The 25,018-nt window shown below is 40.5% G+C and overlaps 1 protein-coding gene across 2 annotated transcripts in view; it reads right to left on the bottom strand.

Moving 5' to 3' along the window:
• Window positions 1–25,018, bottom strand: part of LOC148067397 (pleckstrin homology domain-containing family G member 1) — a 45,596-nt gene that overhangs the window by 17,106 nt on the left and 3,472 nt on the right. Inside the window, exons 1-3 of one of the 2 annotated variants that reach the window (XM_087805559.1) lie at window positions 15,922–16,158; window positions 5,141–5,715; window positions 480–583 (exon numbers count right to left, since the gene is read on the bottom strand). In XM_087805559.1, the coding sequence (XP_087661685.1) occupies window positions 480–583; window positions 5,141–5,715; window positions 15,922–15,931 (689 nt within the window). In that variant the 5' untranslated portion in view covers window positions 15,932–16,158. Of the gene's footprint in view, window positions 1–479; window positions 584–5,140; window positions 5,716–15,921; window positions 16,159–25,018 lie in introns of those variants that run through there. The other variant, XM_087805560.1, reaches the window with a different exon arrangement.

Below are 25,018 nucleotides of genomic sequence, written 5' to 3'. Positions count from 1 at the left end.
CCAGCAAAATCCACACAAAAACACACACACACTCACACACACAGTAATGTTTGAGGTCTGGTGCCGGAAGAGACAAATATGCAGACATGGGCCACATGCACACCTGACTCCCTCTGCTACGCCCTTGTCTAACATCAACAGGTGTTTGGAGTTTGTTGGTCTTCAACTTGTAAAGAGATTCCAGTAACAGCCAAGCTAATATGCAGTGAATACTTGTTCATTTTTAACAACACAAATATTTGAAAATTGAAATTATCTAGATTCAGGATTACAGTAAGTGCAAGATCTTAAGATGATAGTTTAGAGGAAATTTAAATACTTCTTTTGTGTAATGAAACAAAACATCTATTCCCATGATTGAGAATCCCTGACTCACATTGTTAAACTTTAATGTCAACACTGTCATTAAACTGAATTTAAAAGTGCAAAAGACATTAAAACAGCTTTAGAAAATATTAAACAATACAACTTATATTTACCTGTTAAAGTGGTAGATGTCCTGGATGTTCCCGAACAAGGAACCTTTGTCTTCAGAGCTTAGAAGGGAGACTTTAGTCTGCTTACTGATGCACTCCAGGTAGTCCTGTTCATAAGAAGGAAAATAACGTTAGACTTGTGAGGATTAATACATTTTTTTAGTTTCATTGGAAAGATTTAAACTCTTGACACAGCAAATAGGAATTCTGCTTCTTCATACTATCACCAAGAGTCTGTATTTTCCCCGAGTCAAAACACAAGAATCCCAAAAAACTCAAACGTTTTTAAAGTAAAAATCAATACAGAATAATAGCAAACACTGAGCGAAAACATACAATCGTGGAAATGATACAAATGCCACTATGCTAAGAGAGAAAACACTAATGCTAAGATGCTTTAACAAACACACATGCTAGTATTTCTAAAATTTCATCGAAGTTACTTCTAGAAACACTGTTAAAATGATTAGAAAGTCAAAATGCTAACACAGCTACTACAGCTTAGATGCTACTCCAGCTATCGTGCTAATAACTGAAAATGATGCACTTTAATGAGTAAACAACACAACACAGCTGATATTGTCTGACAGATAAAATGCAGTCAAACATTAATAAACTTAACTTTTCACTCATAGAAATACTGCCACAGCTGAAACACAGTATTTTACAATGAAAAAAAATACTATCATAGCTAGCAAGGAACTGCTAGCGCTGCCTCATTACTCAGCTACTGCTGCAAGAGACACTAAACAACTATTATATCATAGATCTTAGTTATTGGAAAACTATTAAATGCATTTAAAACAAATTAATTCATGTTAAGAATTGCCGTCAGCATATTTCTGTGAAATCTAACTGCTTGTTGTTTATTTATCAATATCACCAAGTCTTTCTAAGTGGCAAACTAGATGGTTGACTTAAAATCAAAGTAGATAAATGTTGTAGTTGATATTGTCACATAAAGATATCAGTTTTTAATCAAAGCTAATGTGACAGACAATCAATAACTGTAAAACCGAAGGAGAGGATTACTGATCCTCCATACATCCTCTGATATAAGGAGGAGTCTGACCATGAATAGATCTGAAAGTAAGAACCAGAATTTTGAAGTTGATCCTGAAAGAAACTGGAAGCCAGTGAAGAGTTTTAAAGGTCGGGGAAATGTGAGTTCTTCTACTAGAGCAGGTCAGAATTCTCGCTGCAGAGTTTTGTATTAACTGCAGGCGAGACAGATCCTTCTTGTTAAGACATGAAAATAAACTGTTATAATTGTCCAGACGAGAAAACACAAACGCATGGTTTATAAACTCCAGATCGTGTTGTGACAACATCAATCAGGCCACCTTTGGGATTGAGTTCGACACCCCTTGCTATACATCATTTCTTTCTTAATGCCGGTTGTAATTATCTGTTCATCCTGTTTAACCAGTAATCCCTACTTTTCTTTGATATTGCACACACTGCCCTAACAGATGCAGAGGAACTGTCAGCAGTAAACTCTCTTTAGAGCATGTCATCTCCTGCTCGTCTTTCTCGCTGACAGATAAATTAAGCAAGGAAAGTGTCTGTTCCTGCAGGGAAATGAAAGTAAGGCAGAGAGAGCTGTAAAGATCTGTTTAACGCGATGCATGACTCAGCTGTGAGATTATATATGAAGTTAAAAATAAAGAAGAAGAAAGCGTAGTCTGAAATAGTCTCCAGCTGTATTTGGTTAAATTAATTGAAGGATACAGAAATAAGTCAAAGCCATAAGACTTGGCTTCCGTCCCAGATTTGGGTTGGAGGATTTAAGTCCCGCTCATGGACATAATGCCGGTTTAGTTGGGGGTCATGTCACAGGTCATGTTTAGATATTATCGTCAATCGGTGGTAATGCGTAAGGTGATGCCAGTATTAGCCACAGGGTCTTGCATCTGACCTGGACTGACCCCCTCACTCCTCACGTTCAGCTAACGCCTGACTGGTTTCAACAATGGCTAATGTCAGGATCCACACACACACATACACGCAGGGAAAACAAACGCACACTTCTTCTGATGAACTCCTTGCTAAGCATCAGACACAACATGTAGAGACTTGATGATTTTCTGACGTTAACCATTAGCCTCCTCCGGTTCGCCAAAACACCAGCGCACACAACCGCAGAAGTCGATCCTCCCAAAACCACTGTGAATATCTCATACTATAAATTCCCAAAACATGTCATATTAAATGGAAATATGTTGCCAACAAAAGACCTGGTTGGATTATCTCCATGTGTGTCTAATTTTCTCAGCAGTATTTCTCAGTACTTTCAAGGGTAGCAATTTACTATGACAAGGTAGTTACAATTTCTGTTTTAAAACTCTTTATGTTACAAATCTAATCCGTCTACCTTTCAGCTGATAAAGGTAGTGTATACAATGGGTTAGGCTTTGTGTTTAAGGTTCGGCGCTTCTTTTCTGGTTCCAGACATAAAAACTTCAAATATTTCAATATATATATATATATAACTTCAAATATTCAATTGAATACTTGAATCTCTAACTTAATCTCAGCCGTTTCGTCCGTGGGCAATATTATGTTATCCTTTTATATTCTTACATAAACCAAGATTTGTGTTGTTATTTTCCAAAAAATATCCATAGCTGTCAAATGAGCTTTGGTTAAAACAATAATCTGCTGTTTTTAGTTTGTGTCAAATCCATCCACCTTGTTTCAAAAGGTTTTCGTAATTGAAGAGGCCAGTTTTTGTTGACAAAGAGGCCAACCAGACATAGAAAATGTGCAGATGTCACTGACTGCAACTTTTTTTTTGTCATTAGGGCAACAGAGAGAAAGAAAACCCCAAAAAAGAACCCCTGTTAAGCGCCACGGAATCCAGGTAAATATTTGCGTTAACGCCATCACACCCTTCTTTCTCCTGGAGAGCAGCATGAGTGAGGGGATTAGAGGTCGTAGCACCTGAAAGGGTGCGACTATTGGAACCATCATCTAAATTCCCACCTCAGAAAAGGAAAACTATCCAGTTAAAAGCCTCATTCATGGAGATACAATCAGTGCCATCCATCGCCTGAGCACTCACTGGAACTGTATTATAAAGACCCGAAGAAAAGCAAATCCCACGTGTCTTTACCCAGGGAAGAATTGTCTGTTGAATTTGCAGGCAAATGTGTTGGGGATCGGCTGGGTGGTCCGCCTTGCTGGGGAGGTGGTCGGTTATTAAGTGCAGCCCTGCTCAGTGTTTTCTTAACCTACTTTCAACATTGTTATCTCAGTGCCAAATCCCCCTTCTAACTTTCCTCTCCTGCACTTCACTCCTGGATCCTGGAGAGGGAACGGGGAATGGTAGAAGGGGAAACTATCAATCTAGGCTGACAGGACTAATCTGATGCCAAGCTACTATCATGTGTCACTGATTAACAAGTTTCCTGTTTACTTCCAACATATGTTTCCTCTACTTACATTTTCAAAATGCCAGAGAGATATTTTCCTTTGTACTGGTAGAGCTAATGGCATTTTTTTCTAATCTTGTGAAAATTGATGGATTAGGCACCGATAAATGATGATCCCTGGAATGTCTTTTTTATGTTTCAAGATTTGCATTCAAGGTAATTGTATACTTCGTATTTCAGTGTACAGTTAAACCAGGTCCAGAATGTGAGCTGGGACTGATGTGTCATAATGTAACTGAAGTGAATTACAGCTATGGCAACCCAGTAGCATTGACTAAACTTAAGTTGCAGACATGGTGCGTGCTGGAGGTTATTTGTCACCGGCGGATATACAAGTCAAAAACAAATCCATCTGAGAAAGTGCAACATAAATCAGTTCCACTCTGGTTAGAAGGGAAACATATCCTCCTGATCCTGATGTGTATCTTTCTGCATGACAGGTTTGTTTCAGTAATTTTTGCTGTATATAAGTCATAGAGAAAGTTTCTGGGATAGAGCCAAAAGGTTGCTAATATTTGTAAGACAGACAGTTCTTTATAAATCCATTTGGAAGGTTCATTTTGGGACAGATCAATAAAAGTGTGAATGCCCAAGAATTTACATGACAGGAGTTATCCCTGCAACAGGTCCATATACATCTTAAGACACTAGTGAATTTAATCAGTTAGCATTTGTAAAATGCAGATGATATGGAACAGACTACCAACCTTACATTGAAAGAGTACATAGAAACCATTAAGGTTCCAAAAGAGAAACACAAGAAAAGGGGGTGTTATATTACTTTTAGAGCCTGCTATGAAAATATATTGGCCTTTGTGTAGGAGTACACAAGTCTATAGTGAGTGCATGCATTCTGGGCATGCAACTGTTCCTGAACAATTACAGATCCAGTGTCGTGTAACCGAACCAAACCCACCTGTGGGTGCAGGTGACCTTATTGTATTGAAGGTTCGAGCTGTCACGTGTTGATATGAAAACACAAAGACCCAAACGGTTGTGCGTTATCTGATGTTCAAGAGATATAGTTTCATGTAAGGCCGATCAGGACATTACTGGGTCAGTGCAGTCTTTTCTTTTATCAGGAGATGGAATACCAACAGCCTGCTATGACTCCTGATTCCAACCCTTGTGGTTGACACACCTTGTAATATCATGATGGACGTGTTGTGCAATGGGACAAAAAGGTGAATTTAAAAAAAATTGAATCTTAATTCAGGATTTGGTACTTGCCTCTACAATGCTACGCAGGTCCTGAACATATGTTCTCTCTGTGTCCAAAATCTCCTGCACCACCCTGTCCACATAGGTCCTTGGTCCCTGTCCTTGTCCAGTCCGCTCTGCTCCTCTTTCCAGGCTGAGCTCTGACTCCGAATGGTCCGTCGGGATCCGCTCACCTCCTTGCTGGCCTGATTCCCTCTCTGCATCCACCACTCCATCATTTCTCTCATGTTCTTCCCCACAACCCAACTGCCGGGCAGGTACCAGCTCCAGCCGTATAGCTCCAGAGTCCTGGTCAGAGGTCACTGGCTGACAATGGGAGGTGGGGAGAAGGGTGGAGCGGCTACCCAGCGAGCAATGGCTGTCCCTGGAGGATGCGGAGGAAGAGGTGGAGGTGTAGCTGATGGGCCTATCGGCGCCGTCCAAGGTGGAGTCCATACTGTGAGCCGAGCAGTAACGGGTGGGCGTGTGGCGGAAGGCCGGGTTGCGGAGGCAACGGGAAGGGATGTCGACGGAGCTCAGGATTGATCCAGAGTCCGGGACCTCAGGTAGAGGAGGAAGCGCATCGGGCAGGTAGTTATAGTCGTCTGTGAAAGAAGAGAAGAATGTCAGTCATTCAACTGAGCAATAACTTGACAAACCGTTCAGAAATAAAACAATATATTCATTGCCTAGAAGTCAACAGAGACCAATGCTGAATGTTATATAAACTTTTTTTGGTTTTATTTTTTTTTATTATACTGCAACTCTCTCAGTCTTTATCTGTTGAGGGACCAAATTCCCGACATTCTGCAGCTGGACTGATCAACAACTTGACAACAGGGCGTCAAGACTTCAGTTTCAACCAAAAGAAACACAGTGCATACAAAGGTCTTTCAGTCATGTCCAATGTAATATATTTCGAGGGGAGTGGTGCCTTCTATGTGACTTAATACCTCACCTTATTGGAAAAACGTTTAGGTCTGGTGTCTTCAAAGTCCACCCAGGGTCTCAATACAGTACAGATGTATGATGTTTGAAGTGCCTATTCTGGTTGTTATTTCGGGTCTTTGATGTCTCTCGGGATGCAGTGTAGCTCAGAGAGTACAGCAGTTGGCTTGTGGCTAAAAAGTTGCTGGTTCAATTCTAGTCCTGAAAATAATTGCGTTGTAATATCACTGAGCAAGACAGTTATCTCTGATGTTATTTGGTATAGAGACTTTTTACCTTTTTTAGCTTGAATATACAATGTGAAACAAAATCCTCCATTTCTAAAGCCACTTGTTATTTACATCATTGATGCCAGAAACAGTGTGATATTGCAAAGAAGTGTTGTTCTTCTAGGAGGGTATAAATCTAATAGAATATAAAAAAGGTGGCTGCCATTTACTAAAATAATTAAACACCATAATATGTTTTTAAAGTCTCAAGCAGCCTCTGGTAAAATCGAAGAACACATTATAAACTACACAGTAGAATAAGTGTACTATTGTGCTTCATTGGAATCTGTTAACATATTGAAAACATTTTAAATAGGCATTAAATGGGACCTTAAGCATTAACATGACCTCTCCCCTTATCAACATAAAGGTTCCTTTAAGAAAACCCACAGGCATTTTCGGGATCATAAGGGCCCTCAGAATGTCCTACCATGATGTATTACTGTTCTACTGGAAGATTTTCTGGACACATCCAAGTAAAAGTAGAGCAGAGTAAACGTCTGTGACCTGATGGCGTCAGAATGTCTTGGAAACTCTGTTACCGAGCTATTGGCAAAAGTCTACTTGATTAAACAAAGTTTTACTGCCAATCTCTGCTCTGGTCCAGAGACATTAGAGAGTCAGAAAAATGTCTTGTGTTTCTTTAAAATATTCTCATTGCAAGTCAAACTCTTGCTATCGCGTCAAATTACAAGTTACACAACGGTGTCGACAAGTACAACCCAAACAGTTGGTGGGAGATAGTTGAATGTGATTCTTGGACAGACTCTTAGTCTTTAGAAGAAGAAGAGGTATTTGATTAATGGCTGCTTTCCTTCCTGGTTTGGTTTACCAAAGATTACAGGACACAGAGAGCACTTGGCTGGGTGACTTGGAAAAGCAAGAGGGGAGTGGGCTAAGAAGGGATATTTCATTGGAATCTGTAAGTTCATCGTCGGATGTCACTGGATTTTCCACACTACAACCTAAATAACAAGATTCTCTTCAGCCTCTTGCACGCACTTCACGGAGGCCATGAATGAAGGTTCTATATCCGCGCTGGACAAGCCGGTTGGTGTGTGTAAGCAGCTGTGTACTAGGATCCAAATTGGCTCACAACCTCGCGTCTGTGGCGGGATCCGTTAAGAAATGATAGCTGGCTAGCAAAGCCGCGCAGTCCGGCTAGCTGAAGCGAAACCACACATGCAGGGGATTACACAGAAGCCAACTGTGTTTTGGATCCAAGATTGTGCTTTACTAGAGAAAATACAAAACTTCTGATGAGAAGAGCAGACACCCCTGCGGGAGCTCGGCACATCCTTTATCATCAAAGCCGGCTACATCCATGACCTTTGTGTTGTGGTAACACTGACACCCAATGCTTTTTAGGACTCTGGTGCTGCTCGCCAGCCAGCAGCAACAGCACCTCGCTCTTATTACATCAAAGCGTCCAGGATGACAGAGTTGCATTCAATAACAGGAAACATGAAACGGAGAACAGGTTTAAAAGAATTCTGATTCATCGCTGAGCTCTCAGCGCTCAATTTATGCTCTTGTCTTCTGCAGTACAGGCCGACCAGGGAGTCACTTCCATTAAATCCTGCATGTAATACACTTTTTCAGGACGAAATAGAGCAATCCGATTTAAGTACCTTCTGGTCTGCCCTACTATATCGTCCATGCACTTCCTACGTGATGGCGTCACTTTGTACCATACACAACAAACCATACTTTAACCCTAACAGAATATGTCCGACCCTCTGATTGGCCGAAGCGAGTCCCATACCACTTTTGAAACTACCAAAAACTTTTGTTTTAAAATTAGAACAGTCCTTTAATAGGTAATGCCTTCTAGTCCAGTGTTTTTCAACCTCTGTGCCGTGGCACACTAGTGTGCCGTGAGCGATTGTCAGGTGTGCCCTGGGAAAATATCCAATTTCACGTAATTGGTCTAAAAACATGAATTACAATATAAAAGATTAAAAAGTACCTTTTTTTTCTATGCGTTTATTTGATATTAAGGACACTTTGATGAAATTGACTAAAATCTTAATTTAGGCTACACAGAGTATCATTTTTTAACATTTTTGACAAGTGGTGTGCCTTGTGATTTTTTCAACGAAAAAGATGTACCTTGGCTCAAAAAAGGTTGAAAATCACTGTTCTAGTCCACTAACGTTTTGTATTGAATTGTACAGTTACAAGTGAATTATTTGTAGCCCAAAATGTTTTGGCGTCGTCGTCGCATGTAGCCTGGACACACTCCGTTAAACTCACTTGTCTCGTCAGAACAGGAAGACGTCATCACATAAGAAGTACCCAGACCGGAATATTAGGGCAGACCGACATGGCCTGTTGGCGATGAATCCTAATTTTCATCCGCAATAGTGGACTATGCTTATTGTTAGTCAGGTTCATGTGTATGCACATGTTATTGACCATCTTTGCTAACTTTTATTTAATTATTATAAGGCAATTAGTTTACAAGTTTGTGTCATATGGAAGTGAAAGACCAAACCCATATATTAACATGCTGGACTTGTAATTCTGTCTCAGGATCGGTCTCAAGGCTATCTTTTCGTAGTTGTTATTTTGTGCTACTGGTCTTAGGTTTGCTCTGTTTTCTCTGTCACTGCTGACTCGATCCATGAATTAAGCTGCCTATTATTCCGATGCTCGGTTCATATATTGCTCTTAGCATTTAGCACAATGTTAGCGTGACATTGACTTTGCCCTGATATTCTGAAAAAGGTGTAACTTAAGTAGTCAGCCACACAACACAAACTTAAAACACCAAAATGGGTGAGATACTCGTGTGAATAAGAAAACAAATCCACTAAGTCCATCTGCGAAAAACAATGCGAGCAGCTTTATCTCATTCGAAGGTCGATCCTTGGACGTGCCAAGAAGAGCTGGAGGGAATTGGAGCGTCCAAAACTAAAGGGGCGTGAAATCGTGTTTTCTTCAGAAAAACGTTGGAAGCGATTCACTGAGCGCGTGTCGGTCCAAATGTTTTGCCCTCTCAAAACTGACCCACTTTAGAACAATTACGAATCACAAAAATCTGACTGTATCCAAAACAAGAGACGGACACGCAAAAATATGGCGATGACTCACATGTGACATTTCATCGTACACTAGGGCGAGCAGGTTAACAATCTTATCGAGTTTTTTAAAAAAACACACAATTCCTTCTGTTAGTTTATTAGTTTGAAGATAGAGGTAATTACTTAACAGCCCGGCTTGTGTGTTTGCAGACAGACACACGCGTGAACACGAAGCGCAGAGAAATAAATGTGTTTCTGTTAGCGGTGAAACCCAAACATGAAGCGAGATTGCCCCATCTTGTGTTTGCCCAGCCCCTCCTTTCCACCTTCATGTTTGGGACCCACCCTGACCGTTTCCTGGGTGAACTGGCTCTGGTGTGGAGACACACACACACACACACACGAAAAACAAGTGAGCAAAGCAGCAACTTTGTGGGGGGACTCTTAAGTACGCTCACCATATTAATGACAAAAACCTGCAGGTTGGAACGCTTTCTTCTGCGAGTTTTATGTTTATTCACGCACGCGAGGATAAGTGTGTGAGAATGTTGTCTGCCAAAGACAGGCAGTGAATCGCAGCTCCAGCCTCTGGCTTTCATTTAACTTGAAAAGAAACAAAAGAGTCGGAGCGTCTCTTCTACCCGGGCCAAGTCTAATATGTCGAACATCAGAGGAACCATAGCATCAACAAATAAAGAAGACTGGAAGCCATTCCGTTTTTCGTTTGTGGCTTTCTTAGACAAAAATACCGAGGTTTGAAAGTAGGTCACGAGACGTGTATCGATGAAGGTTCATTGAATTTGTGATGCAATATGTGCCTCTGCTCCGGATCACTGAAGATGGACATCACTTTAAGCCTTCAGACGGATTTTCATCTTATCACATGAGAGATCGCTATTTTAATCAAACTCCCCTCAAAAATAGTCTGCACAAGTTCATCATTTCTCAAACTGGGTTAATCTACAGTATCTACTGCAAGACACAGTACTCTGTATGCATGTATATCAGTGGCATCATGATATTGAGCGGTTGAATTTAATATTTAAAATGTTCAAACTTTGTTTTGTTGTTTTAAAAGAAAAAAGTATGCTTTGTTTTTAATTCATAAAGTAATTTATTAATCCTCCCTCACTCTTCTCCGTCCATCTGTCTACCACCCCCCCCCCCCCCACAGAAGGAGGCCGTCAACGATGAGTCTGGTTCTGCTCGAGGTTTCTGATTATTGGGATCTGTTTTTCCTTTCTCCACTATAGTCTTACTTAAACTGTAAAATGTCTTGAGATAACTTTGTTATGATAAGACGCTTTAAATAAAATTGAATGGAATTAAGTTAATAATATAATTCATATAATAATCAACATTTGTATATGGAACCTTTGAACTTCCTTATACAATGAAATATGTATATATATACTTGAAATATTCCAAGTTTTTGACAAAAATATATATGTAACTCAATGTTTGTTTTTATCATTTCAAGATCAAGATCTGCATCTGGAGTCGAGTGACACGTGTCTCAGTCGAGCTACTTGCACAGATTTGTCCGACCCGATCCTTCCTGCTGACATTTGCATGACCGCGCCCGACAACTCCGACCTGACACACAGACCCACAACTCAGCCGACTACCAGTCCAGCCACGTTTAATGACTCATGCTACACTTAACACGTCCACTTCAATAGCTTTACGCTCACCTGAAGTGCTGCTTCTTCTGGAGTGGTCAGCAAACAGCTGTGAGCGCGTCTCTCCGTTTACGACAAGAGCAACACAAACTACAGCTCGCAGGCATGTGGAGATATTAGGTGAAGAAAAGATGCTCTTTAAAGTAGCGCGGGGCCATTACATCTGAATATAAAGTGACCCTTAAAACACTTAAACACCAAATAGATAAACGAGTCATAATGAATTGGACATTAAATACGCTAAAGTAAGATAAGATCGTTGACTTTAAAAACATCTGACACTCTATTTCGCACCCTTTAATTTACTTTCCCATAATTGGCAAGACTGACCCGTCGGTGCAGACCAGCTCTACTGGACGTTCCACCGAATACTTTATAAATAAATACACACTGGCGGTCTTCTATCTGCAGTACTGCACGTATATATTTCACGTTTGAACTCACCAAGTTTTTAGAGAAAACAGTTGGAAGTTAAGTATAACAAATTAAAGGCTAAAATGTCCAATAATTATTATGAATTCTTGTTGAAACTTGAAGATGAAGACAATGTTTTCCTAAACATGGGATGAACTACTCAACTTTTTCCCAGCGTTGGGGACACCCTGGAAAGACACCTAGTTTACCACAGGGCACATGAGAACTCACTTCCATTGACTCTGTAGAGTCTTTTTTTAACTACAATAAACAGGAAAATGTTTTGTAAATGTAAAAAAACAAAAACTTTGTTTCATTTGAAAAGGTTATTAACAAACTATAGAGTAATGCATTTAAAAACTCTGTTATTGTAACATTTATGCACATTTCAGGTTTTAAATCCATTCTTAAAGTGTATATTACTGAAAATGTTTATGCAATTTAATTAAATAAATCCATAAATATATTGAAAATGTAAAAAGTACAAAGGGATATATATATATATATAATTATTTATTATTTTTAAATACAACTATTTATCCTTAATACAGTATGAAAATAATCCACAGAATTTTGGCAGAAAATAATACTGATAAATTAAAAAAAAAGTAAAATCTATATTGATTACAAGGCAAAGGAAAAGACTAGTGTCACGTGTTCAATATGCATACAATTATTTCTATTAAACAGAAACTGTAAGAGTGTTTTGTCTTGAATGAGGCGAAGGTGCCCCCCACAAAAACTCCTCCTGGGTTTGTGGGGTGAGTCAAAGCAGAGTGGACGGGACCACACACACGAACATTTCACCAGGCCTGTAATCAACCTGCTACAGCGTGTGATCTTGTTTGGTCTGCTGCAGCGCGAGCAGTGGCTCTGCAGCGAGAACCATGTTTACAGGTCTCTCAACTTTGGACTCCAAATTCACAGGAGGCATAACAGTTAAAAATCGAGGAGGAGCAAACGACCAAGAATGAAAGTGGGAGGACGAAAGTTGATAGATGCCTGCTTCATTTTTTAATTTCTCCCAAATACAATTCTTTAAATTCTCCACACATTGGAATTCCACGATCCCATTTTGAGTTTTCAAGTGTTTCTCATCCCGGCCCGGGTCTGAGTCTGATAGAGATGCACGCTAGATCTCTTCTGACGCTAAAGACCTTAAAGTGTCACTCAGGATTTCACAGCCAGGCCGTGAAGAAGGGAAAGGCCCGGAGGTTGGATTGAGGACTGAGAGGGCGGATTCGGATCAACAAACCAAAGGCCTCATAAGAACAATGAAAATGAGAGAACGGAGAATTTTTTTTTTTTTTTAAATGATGAGACTGCTGCTTAATAGAATTATAATAATAATATAATTATAATAGGATTAGACTGGCCAGCAAAAAAATGTTGTTGTTTTTATTTAAAAACAGCTCAAAATTAAGTTTGCTGGCTAGAAGCTGTGAGTATTTCAGTCGCTACGGGAACAAGGAAGTAGCTAAATTATAGTGTATCATTGATGCAGTGAAAATGCTGACGAAGCAAAAACAGAGTTTGTAATCCAGGGACATTCCCTAGTCAGCGAATCAAAGGCTCAAAGAAAAGACCAGGCTGACTATATATATGTATATGTATATAAGTTATATGATATAACTTTGAATATTAAAAAATGAAAAGATATACGTTTATAATCCCTAAAATAATATATTATTTAGCTAAAATGCTAGCAAGAGTAAAGCACAAGCATAACTAATGAACTGAAGTAGCAAGTGCTCTATTTTAAAAATAATGTTTAAGAGTGAAAAATAATGAAATTGACAGAAAAATACCAACTTAAAACCCACTTCCTTAAGACAAATGGAGGAATTCCGTCCTGTTTTCAGGATCTGAGGTTTCCTGACAAGACTCCTGTGGCTTTTATTGCTTCTGAACGACTAAAAAAAAAAACACACAAACAAGCTCAGCTGCTTCGACTAATTAGCAACAAATGTCTTTCTCGCGACAGACTCATTTATTTGTCGAAAAAGCCGCGCTCATCATTAAACAGATTAACGCCCTCTTGTAGTGGAATCGTGTTTATGAGATTTTCCTGCTGAGAATTCCCGGTGTGCCGCTGACGTTGTGCAGGAATGTGCAGCGGTCCTTCACTTGACAGCAGCGCTGGTTAGTCCCTGTGGGAAAGACTTCCATGCGTGATCTTAAACCCCCTATTTTCAGACACAACCCTGGGGGACACCCTGACGACCCCCCCCCCCCCACCCTCTGAGCATATCACACTACCTTCTTTCTCCGACCCGATTGGATTTCGGCCCAGAGAGAAACTCCTCTCCGCTGGAAGTCCACCTTCAGCGGCTTCCATGGACACTGACCCATGAGATTGGAGACCTATTGATTTGCTTTGTATCGGTGATAAATTGCTCCGGAGACCGGCCCCTCTCTTCTTCCTGCCTCTGTGGGGCCACAATCCTATCACATTAGGGCTCAAGATGGGGGGCAGATGTCCCTGCTGGACTGCGGTGGCAGGGTGGGAGAGGCAGGCCCATTGTCTTGGCACCTTCTTAAGCAAAGAACTTGCTCTAAACCGTAATTATTCCACCCCCTTCCCTTTTCCTCTGTCCCCATTTGTTGCCACCCCAGCTGCTAACCTACACACTCTAATTTGGGTCACAGGCAGCAAGATGACATTTCAACACTTGGCCATCCACAGCACTACCAAAGTATGACACCAATATCCAGCCATGTCACAGCTACATGCCAAGACCAGGACATGTAGACAGAAACACAGAAACATTGGACAACTTGACTTCTGGGGTCTCAGGCACAAGTAAGGCTCAAAAAGATGGAAAAGCAAAGAGACTACATAAGAGGTCAAAATATATACGTGCATGTTGTGAGAGGCAAACTCAAAAACACAAAGAAAAATAGTCCTAATATAATGTAATTCCCTAAAACGTAAGTGTCAATGAGAAAATAGCGTAATTGGTTGTGATATTGATATTATAAATGATACCGAACAGGATGAGCAAAAAAAAGATGAGTATATTTTGTGTCGTTTTCATGATTTGATTTGGAAAGATTCTGGACAAAACAAGTATTGACTTTTAATAATGTAATATATTGAAGAAATTGAGGTAAAATAAATACTTATAAAATAAGCATGACGAATAAAGGAGGTCTCAAACCAAAGAACTTTAAGAATATTACTGCGCAAAGTATAAAATAAACCATAAAACCATAGTTTTTTACCAACTATCGATTACCAATTTGCTGGTTGTCACTTCTAAGTGGGAAAATAGGTTGAAATCCTTTTTTTTAACTTGGCTCTCCAAACTCCCTTGATCCCTAATGTGGGTCAAGTAGGAAATGCAAAAACACGCTCTTTAAAAACGTTTTCAGAACATAAAAATCCATATTTCTAAAACAAAAATGACTTATTTATGAGGTGAATCCACTCTAGAAAGTTGAACCATATTTTTGTCTATCAAATGCAAACTCTGTCAGCAACAAAAGTTGGTTGTACTGATGCTACAATTTACAAATGAAATACTGCAAATAAACCCAAGATGCCAAATATTATGTATATTTATTAGTATTATTTTGTTTTCCAACTGCCCACTAAGTTAGAGATAAAAGATTATAACTTAAGTAAGTGATAGTTATTTAATGAAATTACATACAATGTGTTTTGTGTTTGTAGATGTGGGAAGGTTTTGTATGGCCTCTAACTGCTGCTGCTGCTCACAAGCCCACACTTTTAAGAGCTTGCAAAAACAACTGAAAACCCTTGTCAGTGTGTTGTCGTTGTTTGTTCTACACACCAGCTGTAGAAAATGTACTACCATGAGTCAACAAGAGATTGTTTGATAGATTAATTGAATGATTCTTTTTGTCTGAAATGAGAGCACCTTGGTGGACGTATGCACCGTCTCGGTGCTTTTCTAGATTGGCATTGTTGCTGCTGAAGGTTTGGAATTCAACAAGTGTTTTTGATGGTCCTCTAGAGCAGCTTTTCAAATGAACCTTTTGTTGTTTGTGACACAAATTCTCCAACAATGAAACCATTAAAATCAAAAAGCAAGATCTGTTATTGTTAAAGCACATCTTGAAGTCGCTAATGTGCTTTTGCCCTCTGAAGACATGGTCCCGTCATCGTTTGGAATTGAACCTGCGGTGTGTGTGTGCGAGAAAGCAAACAAACTCCATTCAACGCCAGCAGTGAGACAACAAGCAGAGGAGGCTGTTCACACAACGGCTGAGCTCGAGAGACGACACTTCACAATCTGCTGTCAGCTGAGGAGAAACGATCACAAACACACATGAAAACAGCCAGAGAGTCTCGAGCCAGCTGAGAGAATCCAAGATTTGAAAGTCAAAAAAATCTTGGCCAGGTTTTTATTGATGTGCCAAACTTTTGACAGCTGCAATCAAAACCCAGCCCACCACAAGACTTTAAAGACTTCCCTTGAATGTTATTAATATAGATAAAAACATACCGGTTGGCATCCTGGGTTCAGTGTCCACCAGTTGCTGCAGGGAAAAAGTGGCTTCTCCTAGCTCAGAAATCCAGGGTTGGTCACATATCTGGAGTATTCCATAAGGTATTCCCAGGGAAATAGACTTTTAAATTCTTCCCATCATCCCAAAGATTGTTGAAGTGTTAAGAGTTTGCTGATGATCTATTCCTCTTGTGTGTGTGTGTGTGAGTGTGTGCGTCTGGCAGTGTGCATGTGTGTGTTTGCATGTGTGTCAGAGTGAATGGCCTCTGCTCTCTAATGCTCCTTCCCTGCTGGGTTTTCCCCTCCCCCAGACTCCTCCCTCCACTCCCCAGCAGCAAATTACAAGGAGCTGGGAGTTCCACATCAAGTTCCCCCCCTTTTTTTTTCTACTCCTTCTTCTCCTGCTTTTATCTTCGCCCACACATTTCATCAACTCCATATTTTACGCTCCTTTACAATCAAATTTCCAGCCCAGGGTTGATGAAGCCCGTCAGACAGGCGACACCTTTTGTGTGTGTGTCTGCTGCACACTCAGCAGGGGCAGCTGAACCGACCACTGTCGGGGCGCAGCTTCAGAGATCACACACATGCACGCTTGTACAAGAAGGGGGTCACCAACAAGAGGGGGGCTGAGATTTTTCTTTTTTCATGTGCTGATCAATAGACTGAGACAAAAAGCTCACGGTCTGCAGCGAGACATGCACTCTTCATTGTGGTCCAGATCACAGACACACCGGAGTGAATGAGCACATAAAACTGTAAGAAGAAAGAAGTGACAGGACGTATAGAGAGGGTGTAATTTTGATGCCACAGGGAGAGGAGAATTACAATTACCAGTCTGTTAGTAAGTGGTAAAGTGGCGGCTACACTACACAAAGAGTTCTGGACAGATATAAGGCTTTCAAAAGTTTGGGAAACTACTGAAAAAACATGGTGGAAACTCTAATATGAGAGGTTTAAAAGTGAATTATTGTTGTTTAAAAGAAAAGAATGAAGTATATATACAAAAACAGAACATCCGATTGTAAAATGAGGATTTGTTTCTTTACAAAGGTGAGTTACATTGTGCTAAACGGACACCCTGGACAGCACACCAGTCCTCAATTCACATCATTGAGGGAGGAAACTTATTTGTTCAGGCTTTTCCCTGATTTTCTGGGACTCCTGTGTTGTTCTCTGTGTTATCTTGATCTTTTAAGTACATTTTTTTTGTATTTTATTTTTTTTGTTTAAGCGCTTTGTGACCCTGGTCTAGAAAAGCACTATAAATATAAATCACTTACTTACTTACTTACAAGAACTGGGAGAACATACAAAGTCTGTTCAAATGAATACTGGTAGATAAGCTACGCAGCCATGCAGCCCCAATCATTTTAACACATTTTTATTTCAAGTTTATTTGTTCAACATGAGACGCAGCACATTTAAAAACAGCAGGAACTTGAAGCTCTAAAAACACTAACTCAGCTGAAATTTAATCACGCTTGACCTAACCCTATATTAGCGCTGCTACGAGACATGACACATGACATGACTGATGCCAAACAGAAAGATTTACATTCATGTTACGACTTCTATTGAGGTTTTTATTGAGGTTTTATTGAAGTTGTTGTTTAGAAAACGTTTTAAGGTTAATTGTGATATAAGTGAATTACTACTGTTTTGTCGCTTATGTTTTTACTTTTTACACAAAAAAATTACAGTACTTCTTAGGGATGTAAGAAAAATATTGATACACTTAAATATCGCAACTAGCTATTTTCAATTTCTTTATTTGATTTAAATTATTGTTTTTTTCTAATCATAGTTCTTTGATGGTCTATATGTTCCAATACATTTTGTTTTAAAAAGAAATCTGCAATATCCTGGCGATGACTGAGGACAAGAGGATACAGTCGAACTCCAGCAACATTTAAAGATGACGTTTGGACATATTTTGGTTTTTAAAAATGAAAAAAAGTTACATCTTCATCAAGAGAAATGCAGGCTGTAAATACTGCATCACTAGAATCAAGTACTTGAACAAAACTACAAATATATCCTTGTTCTCACCGCATCGCATTGTATTGTTGATATATCGTTTTCATATCGTATTTTTAGATTCTTGCCAGTACTTCCCTCTAATCTTTGAGTTTCTAGTTTCTAGTAATAGTTATCAATTGAGTGTTGACTGCGATTATTGAGTGTTCAAGTGTTAAGCATGTCACTTCTCCTGACCTGTACTTTTGGGAATTCTGATTCTGCTGTTTTTAAATCACTCTTAAGTGACGTGCACAATTTCAGCATTGGTTCATGTCAACCTTGCGCCCCATCAGGACGACACACATGAGACAATAGACCCTTTAGTCTCAGCACAAAGCCAAAATGTGAACTATTTGTCGTCCCTCTTCAAAGACAGGGACTGGTCCCAGCAGCATGTGGTCCTCCTCACACCGCCTTGTTTCCAATACAATAATAGAGACCCCTCGTCTACACGCCCATCCTAAGAAGCACGACCCCTATCTCTAATGGTCTGAGGAGCCGTTGACCCACGAAGCCCCTAAACCTCCATTCCACATCCCAACAGTGCCCACCCCTCCTGCAACACTCCGGTCCATAACGAGCATCTCCAGCTCAGTAAATACTGAGAATGGACCAAAACGTCTTGCAGCACTCAGGCATGACCTGCTGGTGCCAGAATAGTAGCAGTGGTTGAGCTTATCTGATGCCCCCAATTACCTCGCCGCTGGCGTGGCGGAGCCAAGTCTCGCCAAGTCCCACTATTGACCAAATATGCTGCAAGAACATACTCACCCTTTAGGATATATACTGGTATATATCTATATTTTTTCAGTTTACTGTCTCGATATTCAACAGCACTGTATTGATATATATTTTTTCTTTTGTTATTTTATGATATATTTAAATAAAGTCTGTATGAAATGAAATTACTTCATTTCTTTTTTTAAATTTAGAATGAGCATGCCAGTATTCACAGCATTTCTTCATTTTAATGTTAAAATTAAACTTCTGGCCGCTAGATGTCGGAAGTCATGTAAGTAAGTAAGTAAGTAAGTAATATTTATTTATATAGCGCTTTTTGAGACCAGGGTCACAAAGCGCTTAGACAATCAGAACAATACTCAAAAAGTACATACTTTAAAGATCAAGATAATACTGAGAACAACACAGGAGTTCGAGAAATTCAAGGAAAAGCCTGAACAAATAGAAACGTCTTAAGGTGTTTCTTAAAGGAGTCAGTAGATCCATCAAGCGCAAAGAGAGAGGAAGATCGTTCCAAAGCTTAGGAGCAACAGCCTGAAAAGATTTCTCTCCTCTGGTCCTGAGCCGTGTGCGTGGAACCATAAGTAGATGCTGATCCACAGACCTCAGAGCCCGAGCTGGGGTGTAAGGCTGGATCAGATCAGTGATATAAGGAGGAGCCTGACCATGAATAGCTCTGAAAGTAAGAACCAGAATTTTAAAGTTGATCCTGAAAGAAACTGGAAGCCAGTGAAGAGTTTTAAGGATCGGAGAAATGTGAGTTCTCCTACTTGAGCGGGTCAGAATTCTCGCTGCAGAGTTCTGAATCAACTGCAGACGAGACAGCTCCTTCTTGTTAAGACATGAAAACAAACTGTTACAATAGTCCAGACGAGAAGAAACAAACGCATGGATTACAAGCTCCAGATCATGTTCCGACAATATTTTCCTAAGTTTAGAGATTTTTCTCAGTCGAAGGAAACAGTTTCTGGTCAGTTTTCTGCAGTGTCGAACAAGAGATACAACACCCAGGTTTCTCAGGCTCAGTTTGACAGACTGACCTAAGTCACCCAAGTACTGACTCAACCCTGGAATCTTATCATCAGGAGCAATCACCAGAGTTTCAGTTTTGTCCACATTTAGCTGTAAAGTGTTTTCACTCAGCCATTGTTTGATTTCTAGCAAACAATTGACTAAGCTGTTCAGCCTCTGGGGCTCAGTTGGGTCAAAAGAGCAGTAGAGCTGGATGTCATCAGCAAAAATGTGATAAGAAACATCTGGAAATCTCTGAATGATTTTACCGAGGGGAATCAAGTACAGCAAAAACAATAAAGGACCCAGAACAGAACCTTGAGGGACTCCACACAACAGATCTGCCGATTCAGACCTCATTTGATTGGCAGATACACTAAAACTGCGCCCAGAAAGGTAAGATGAGAACCATTCTAATACAGACCCAGACAGTCCCACTTCATCCCTTAGTCTTCTCAGCAGGATCTTGTGATCAACTGTGTCAAAGGCTGAGGACAGATCCAAGAGCACCAGAACAGTGAATTTATCCGAGTCAGCCGACATCATGATGTCACTGGACACTTTCAATAAAGCTATCTCTGTAGAGTGATGTTTACGGAAGCCAGACTGAAACTTCTCATGGATGTCGCTCTGATCCAGGAACAAAGACAGCTGCTCAGACACCACCTTCTCCAAGATCTTGGACAAGAAAGGGAGCTTAGAAATAGGCCTGAAATTACTGAGGTCAGTTGGGTCTAAGCCTGGTTTTTTGAGCAGAGGCTCCACAATGACATGTTTAAATGCATTGGGAAAAACCCCTGTGGAAAGGGAGAGGTTCACCATATTGGTAACCCAGGGGCCAATTACATCAAATACTTTGATAAAAAGCCTACAAGGAAGGACGTCATCTGAGCAAGAGGATGGTTTCATCTTGTTCACTAGTGCTGAAATATCACCCAAAGATACAGCAGTGAAGGAGGACCAAGAGGAGGAGATGGGCTCAGAGACAGTAGGGGTTCCAAACAAAGGGGGAGAGATTTTCTCTTTGATCAATTTAATTTTGTCAATGAAAAATCTCAACAATGCATTGCTGTCAGCTTCACAGAAGACAGGCGTGATTTGAGGAGCAGGAGACACAAGAGAATTAATCGTGTCAAACAAAACTTTGGGGTTTTTCCTATTTGCTGCTACCAGTTTTCTGATGTAATCAGATCTAGCAGTTTCTACCATCTCATTGTAAGAAGTCAACAGATCCCTGAGGTGAAGTCTGTGCACCTCAAGTTTAGTAGACTTCCAGAGACGCTCAGTCTTTCGACAAAGTCTCTTCAGACTCAGGAGATCTTCATTTGTCCAAGGGCAACGCTTTTTCTGAATTTTCAAGTTCGTTTTAACAGGTGCCACTTGATCCAGTATTTCAACACAATGACCAGTGAAACAGTGAATCAAACTGTCCACGTCTTTGCAGTCATCAAAGGAAAGAGCGTCAAACATAGCAGAAAAACTGTCTGCAGTATCGGCTGAGATGACACGCCTCTGAGACCTAACTTTCAAAGGCTTAGGTTCAGGGATGAAATCCAGGTTAAACAAGACAAGAGAATGATCACTCAGATGGACATCATGTACAGATACATTAGAAATGTCCAGTCCAAGAGTAAAAACTAAGCCTAAAATGTGGCCTTTTTGATGAGTGGGTTCAGAAACATGTTGCTCAAAATTAAAGGCTTCAGTTAAAGTTAAAAGTTCTTTAGCAGAACAAGATGTGACGTCATCAACATGAAGATTAAAGTCTCCAAGAATAAGAACAGATTCCATTTGAATAATGGAAGATAAGAAGTCACTAAAGTCTTTCAAGAACATCGCCGCAGGACCAGGCGGGCGGTAGATTGACACACAATAGAAAGGTCTTGTAGAACCAACCAAGATCATCTGAGATTCAAAAGAAGTGAATTCCTGTGTCTGAATCACTTTGCAAGAACAACTCTCCCTAAAAACAGTAGCAAGACCTCCCCCACGACCAGAGAGGCGAGGCTTCCCCAGAACAGCGCTCCCTACTGGACAGAGTTCGTTCAGATGAATAAACTCTTCCTCTCTCTGCCAAGTCTCAGAAAGACATAATAAATCCAAATTAACTCTTGTGAAAAGATCATTAAGAATAAAGGATTTATTAGTAATGGAGCGAACATTAAGAAGTCCCACATTCAGCACCGATGACGTCACTGACGACGCCTCGTCACTGACAGGCGCGCAGAGCGGGATCTTTTGAAGCGAACAGCGGTCACGTGGGTACCAGCTGTCACTGAAGTTCAACTCCGTAGTAAAAGCCGAATTAAAGAGAGGAAATGAAAAAATCTTACCACCTTTCGTTGAGGTCTGGACAGACGGCAGCGCTGATGTGTCATCATTCTCTTCAGCGAGAGGAATGTCGATCAAACATCGATGACGTTCGATGACGTCAGAGTTGTTCCGAGCGATCGCGACTGCGCGTCTCATCCTGACCTGTACTCCAGCCCGACTCGATCGCTTGTGGAAATCGCCCGGTACCCGAGAGATCAAACGATATTCCACAGAGTCCGAGTCGATGAGAAGCGGAGCCGGAAACACGTTCACCGGACGTTGGTAACTGTCGCGAGTGAAGTCCTCCATCGACTCTCTGATGTTGAAAAGAGCATCAAGATCATAGATCATAGATGCTTGATACATATCTTAAGTGATATGAGCATAAAATCCGGACAAGTAGTCGTTAAAACGACTGTTTTTGGCAATTATTGCAGGAGCTTACGTTCAAGCAGCCGATCAAAGGCTCACCGGAAGCGGAAGAATGTCATGGTGACCGAGGACGAGAGGATACATCTCCAGCTGCTTTTAAGCCTTCAGGGTAAAGGTGACCCGGAACCACAACCTCTCTGGATTTCATAAATACATTTGCAGTGATAGAGGTCGTTAACCTCGACCCAGAAGAAACACAAGGGATAAGACAAATACATTCGTTTTCGGGCCTCTTGGTCACCTCGACCAAGAGATAACACAAGGGTTAAGCTAATGTTTATATATAACATATAATTACTTTCAGTTGTATTAGTTCAACCAAAACCGATTGGAAAGATCACAATATGTCACTAACATTCAGTTTTCACTTTAAATCGTTTAGTAAAACTGTATTGAAATACTGTATATTGAATCTTACCATGAGCTGAATATATTGTATCGGATTTTGAGCTGAATATTTCAGTTATTTTTATATTGAACTTTATTGTAAGATCTGTGTATTGCTAAGGCCCTCGTCAACCTCAAGGACGGGGGCTAAAGCTGGGCCTCCAAACAATTTTACGTGGCCCCAAGAGTTTGAAAAACGTACAATAAGTTCAAAATCAATAACAATTTGAAAAACAGATTATAAAGTTTTCGTAATAATGTGGACACTAATACCATTCCTGAGAATGTTGATGGTATTTTTGTATCATTTAACACTACTTTAGGAGAATACACTTTACAACATTTCCTCACTCATTTGCATCTGAAGCAGACCGACAATTGACAATATTGATAGAAGTTCTGATATTTAATTTATAGCTTGTTTAATTGTAAGTTTAGAAAATGATTGCGGAGAGGAACAAGGCACCTTCGGAAACTTCAACCTGGAACATATACAAAAAAGCAATACATTTTTCTAGTAAATAAGAAAGTAAGTAAGTAAGCAAGTAAGTAACAGTTGTTCGTAAAGCTCCTGTTAGCCCGGGGTCACAATGCACTTGAACAATCAAAAGCAATACACAGTTAAAAATGTCAGGAAGCTCGGAACCATCAGCAGGTTCTGACCCACAGACCTCAGAGCCCGAGCTGGAGTGTAAGGCTGGATCAGATCACTGGTGTAAGGAGGAGCCTGACCATGAATAGATCTGAAAGTAACCAGAATTTTAGAGTTTTAAGGATTGGGGAAATGTGAGTTCTTCTACTAGAGCGGGTCAGAATTCTTGCCGCAGAGATTAGTATTAACTGAAGGCGAGACAGCTCCTTCTTGTTTAGACATGAAAATAAACTATTACAATATTCCAGACGAGAAGACACAAACGCATGGATTATAAATTCTAGCGTGGTTTCATCTTGCCTTATCGCAAACACCAGCCCACAACTCATTTCACTTCAAAAACCATAAAACATACATCCATTTGAAGTACAGCATTCATAGCAGAAGTCAAAAACACTTCAAGTTCACAGAAAACCACCCCCGACCCCTCTATACAAACTCACAGATGTAATTTAGATGGTATGAGATTTCGTAAGAGTAGGGGCCATCGTGGTCGCTATGACAACAGCGAGGCATTTAAGTGAAGCGTTGGTGAGAGAGGGAAAGCAAGGACGTGAAGAAAATGCTTATTGTCAATAAAGTGCTTCATTCCTCATAACACCGCGGAAAAGCAAACACCAACGCGGTGCACAGAGTTCATACACTCACTCCATTCAGCTTTTAGCAGCGTTCACACACAGCCATTTGTTTTCCTACAGCATTGTAAACTTAAAAGAGAGCGACCTCTTGGAAATGCTCAAGAGCGAGTGTGCAATCAGAAAAGGAGTTGTTTGTATTCCCTTCTTTCCACGTCCTAAGGCAAGAGGAAAACTCTTTGTTTACCCAGCTTTCACTAGATTCAACGTCAGGCTTCTCTGCGGCGACTTAAGGATTAATGTGCAGAGGAACTGATGCAGAGATCGGAGTGACGAATGACAGAAGCTGGTGGGTGGAGGGTCAGTGTCGGGCATTCATATGCCGTTCCCCCTCCCGTTGAGAGCAGTCGGCGCTGACATGTATCAGACAAACGAACTGTTGATGGTGGAAAACTCTGGTGAAGTGGGCACGACTTAGGCCTTTGAATGATTGGCCTTCTTGTTCCCTCTCCCAAATACCTGATGAGAACTACCCGGGAAACCATCTGCTCCAGCGACAGAAACTCATTTGGATAATGCAAAAAAAAGCTAGTCCTAAACAACCTCTCTATATCATCCAACTAGTTTAGTCGGAGTGACGGTTGTTCTTGAAGGCATCTTCATTGCCGATTCCAACTTCCCAGATGTAGTTTGTGTATCTTTGTACTAAGAACTTAACTTGCTCCCGATCGATAAAAGAATATGTCAGAAGTTGCCTTCTTTGTGGCGTCAACCATCAACACCAGACACATCAGAGGGCAACGGACCCTTGAAAAACAATCCCAAGCTTAAATAGTCAGCCTTAAGACTTTGGTATAATATTCTTCCCCCACCATGGTATCCTCTTGAGGGATTATTGGGTCAGTATGTTTTATGAAGGAACCCCTGGGATCTCTTACCGTTGTGTGATATGAAAATCCCA

This window comes from Callionymus lyra, chromosome 13 (genome assembly GCF_982586985.1).
Source record: "Callionymus lyra chromosome 13, fCalLyr1.hap1.1, whole genome shotgun sequence".
Taxonomy (NCBI): domain Eukaryota; kingdom Metazoa; phylum Chordata; class Actinopteri; order Syngnathiformes; family Callionymidae; genus Callionymus; species Callionymus lyra.
This window is presented reverse-complemented; position numbering and strand designations above follow the sequence as displayed.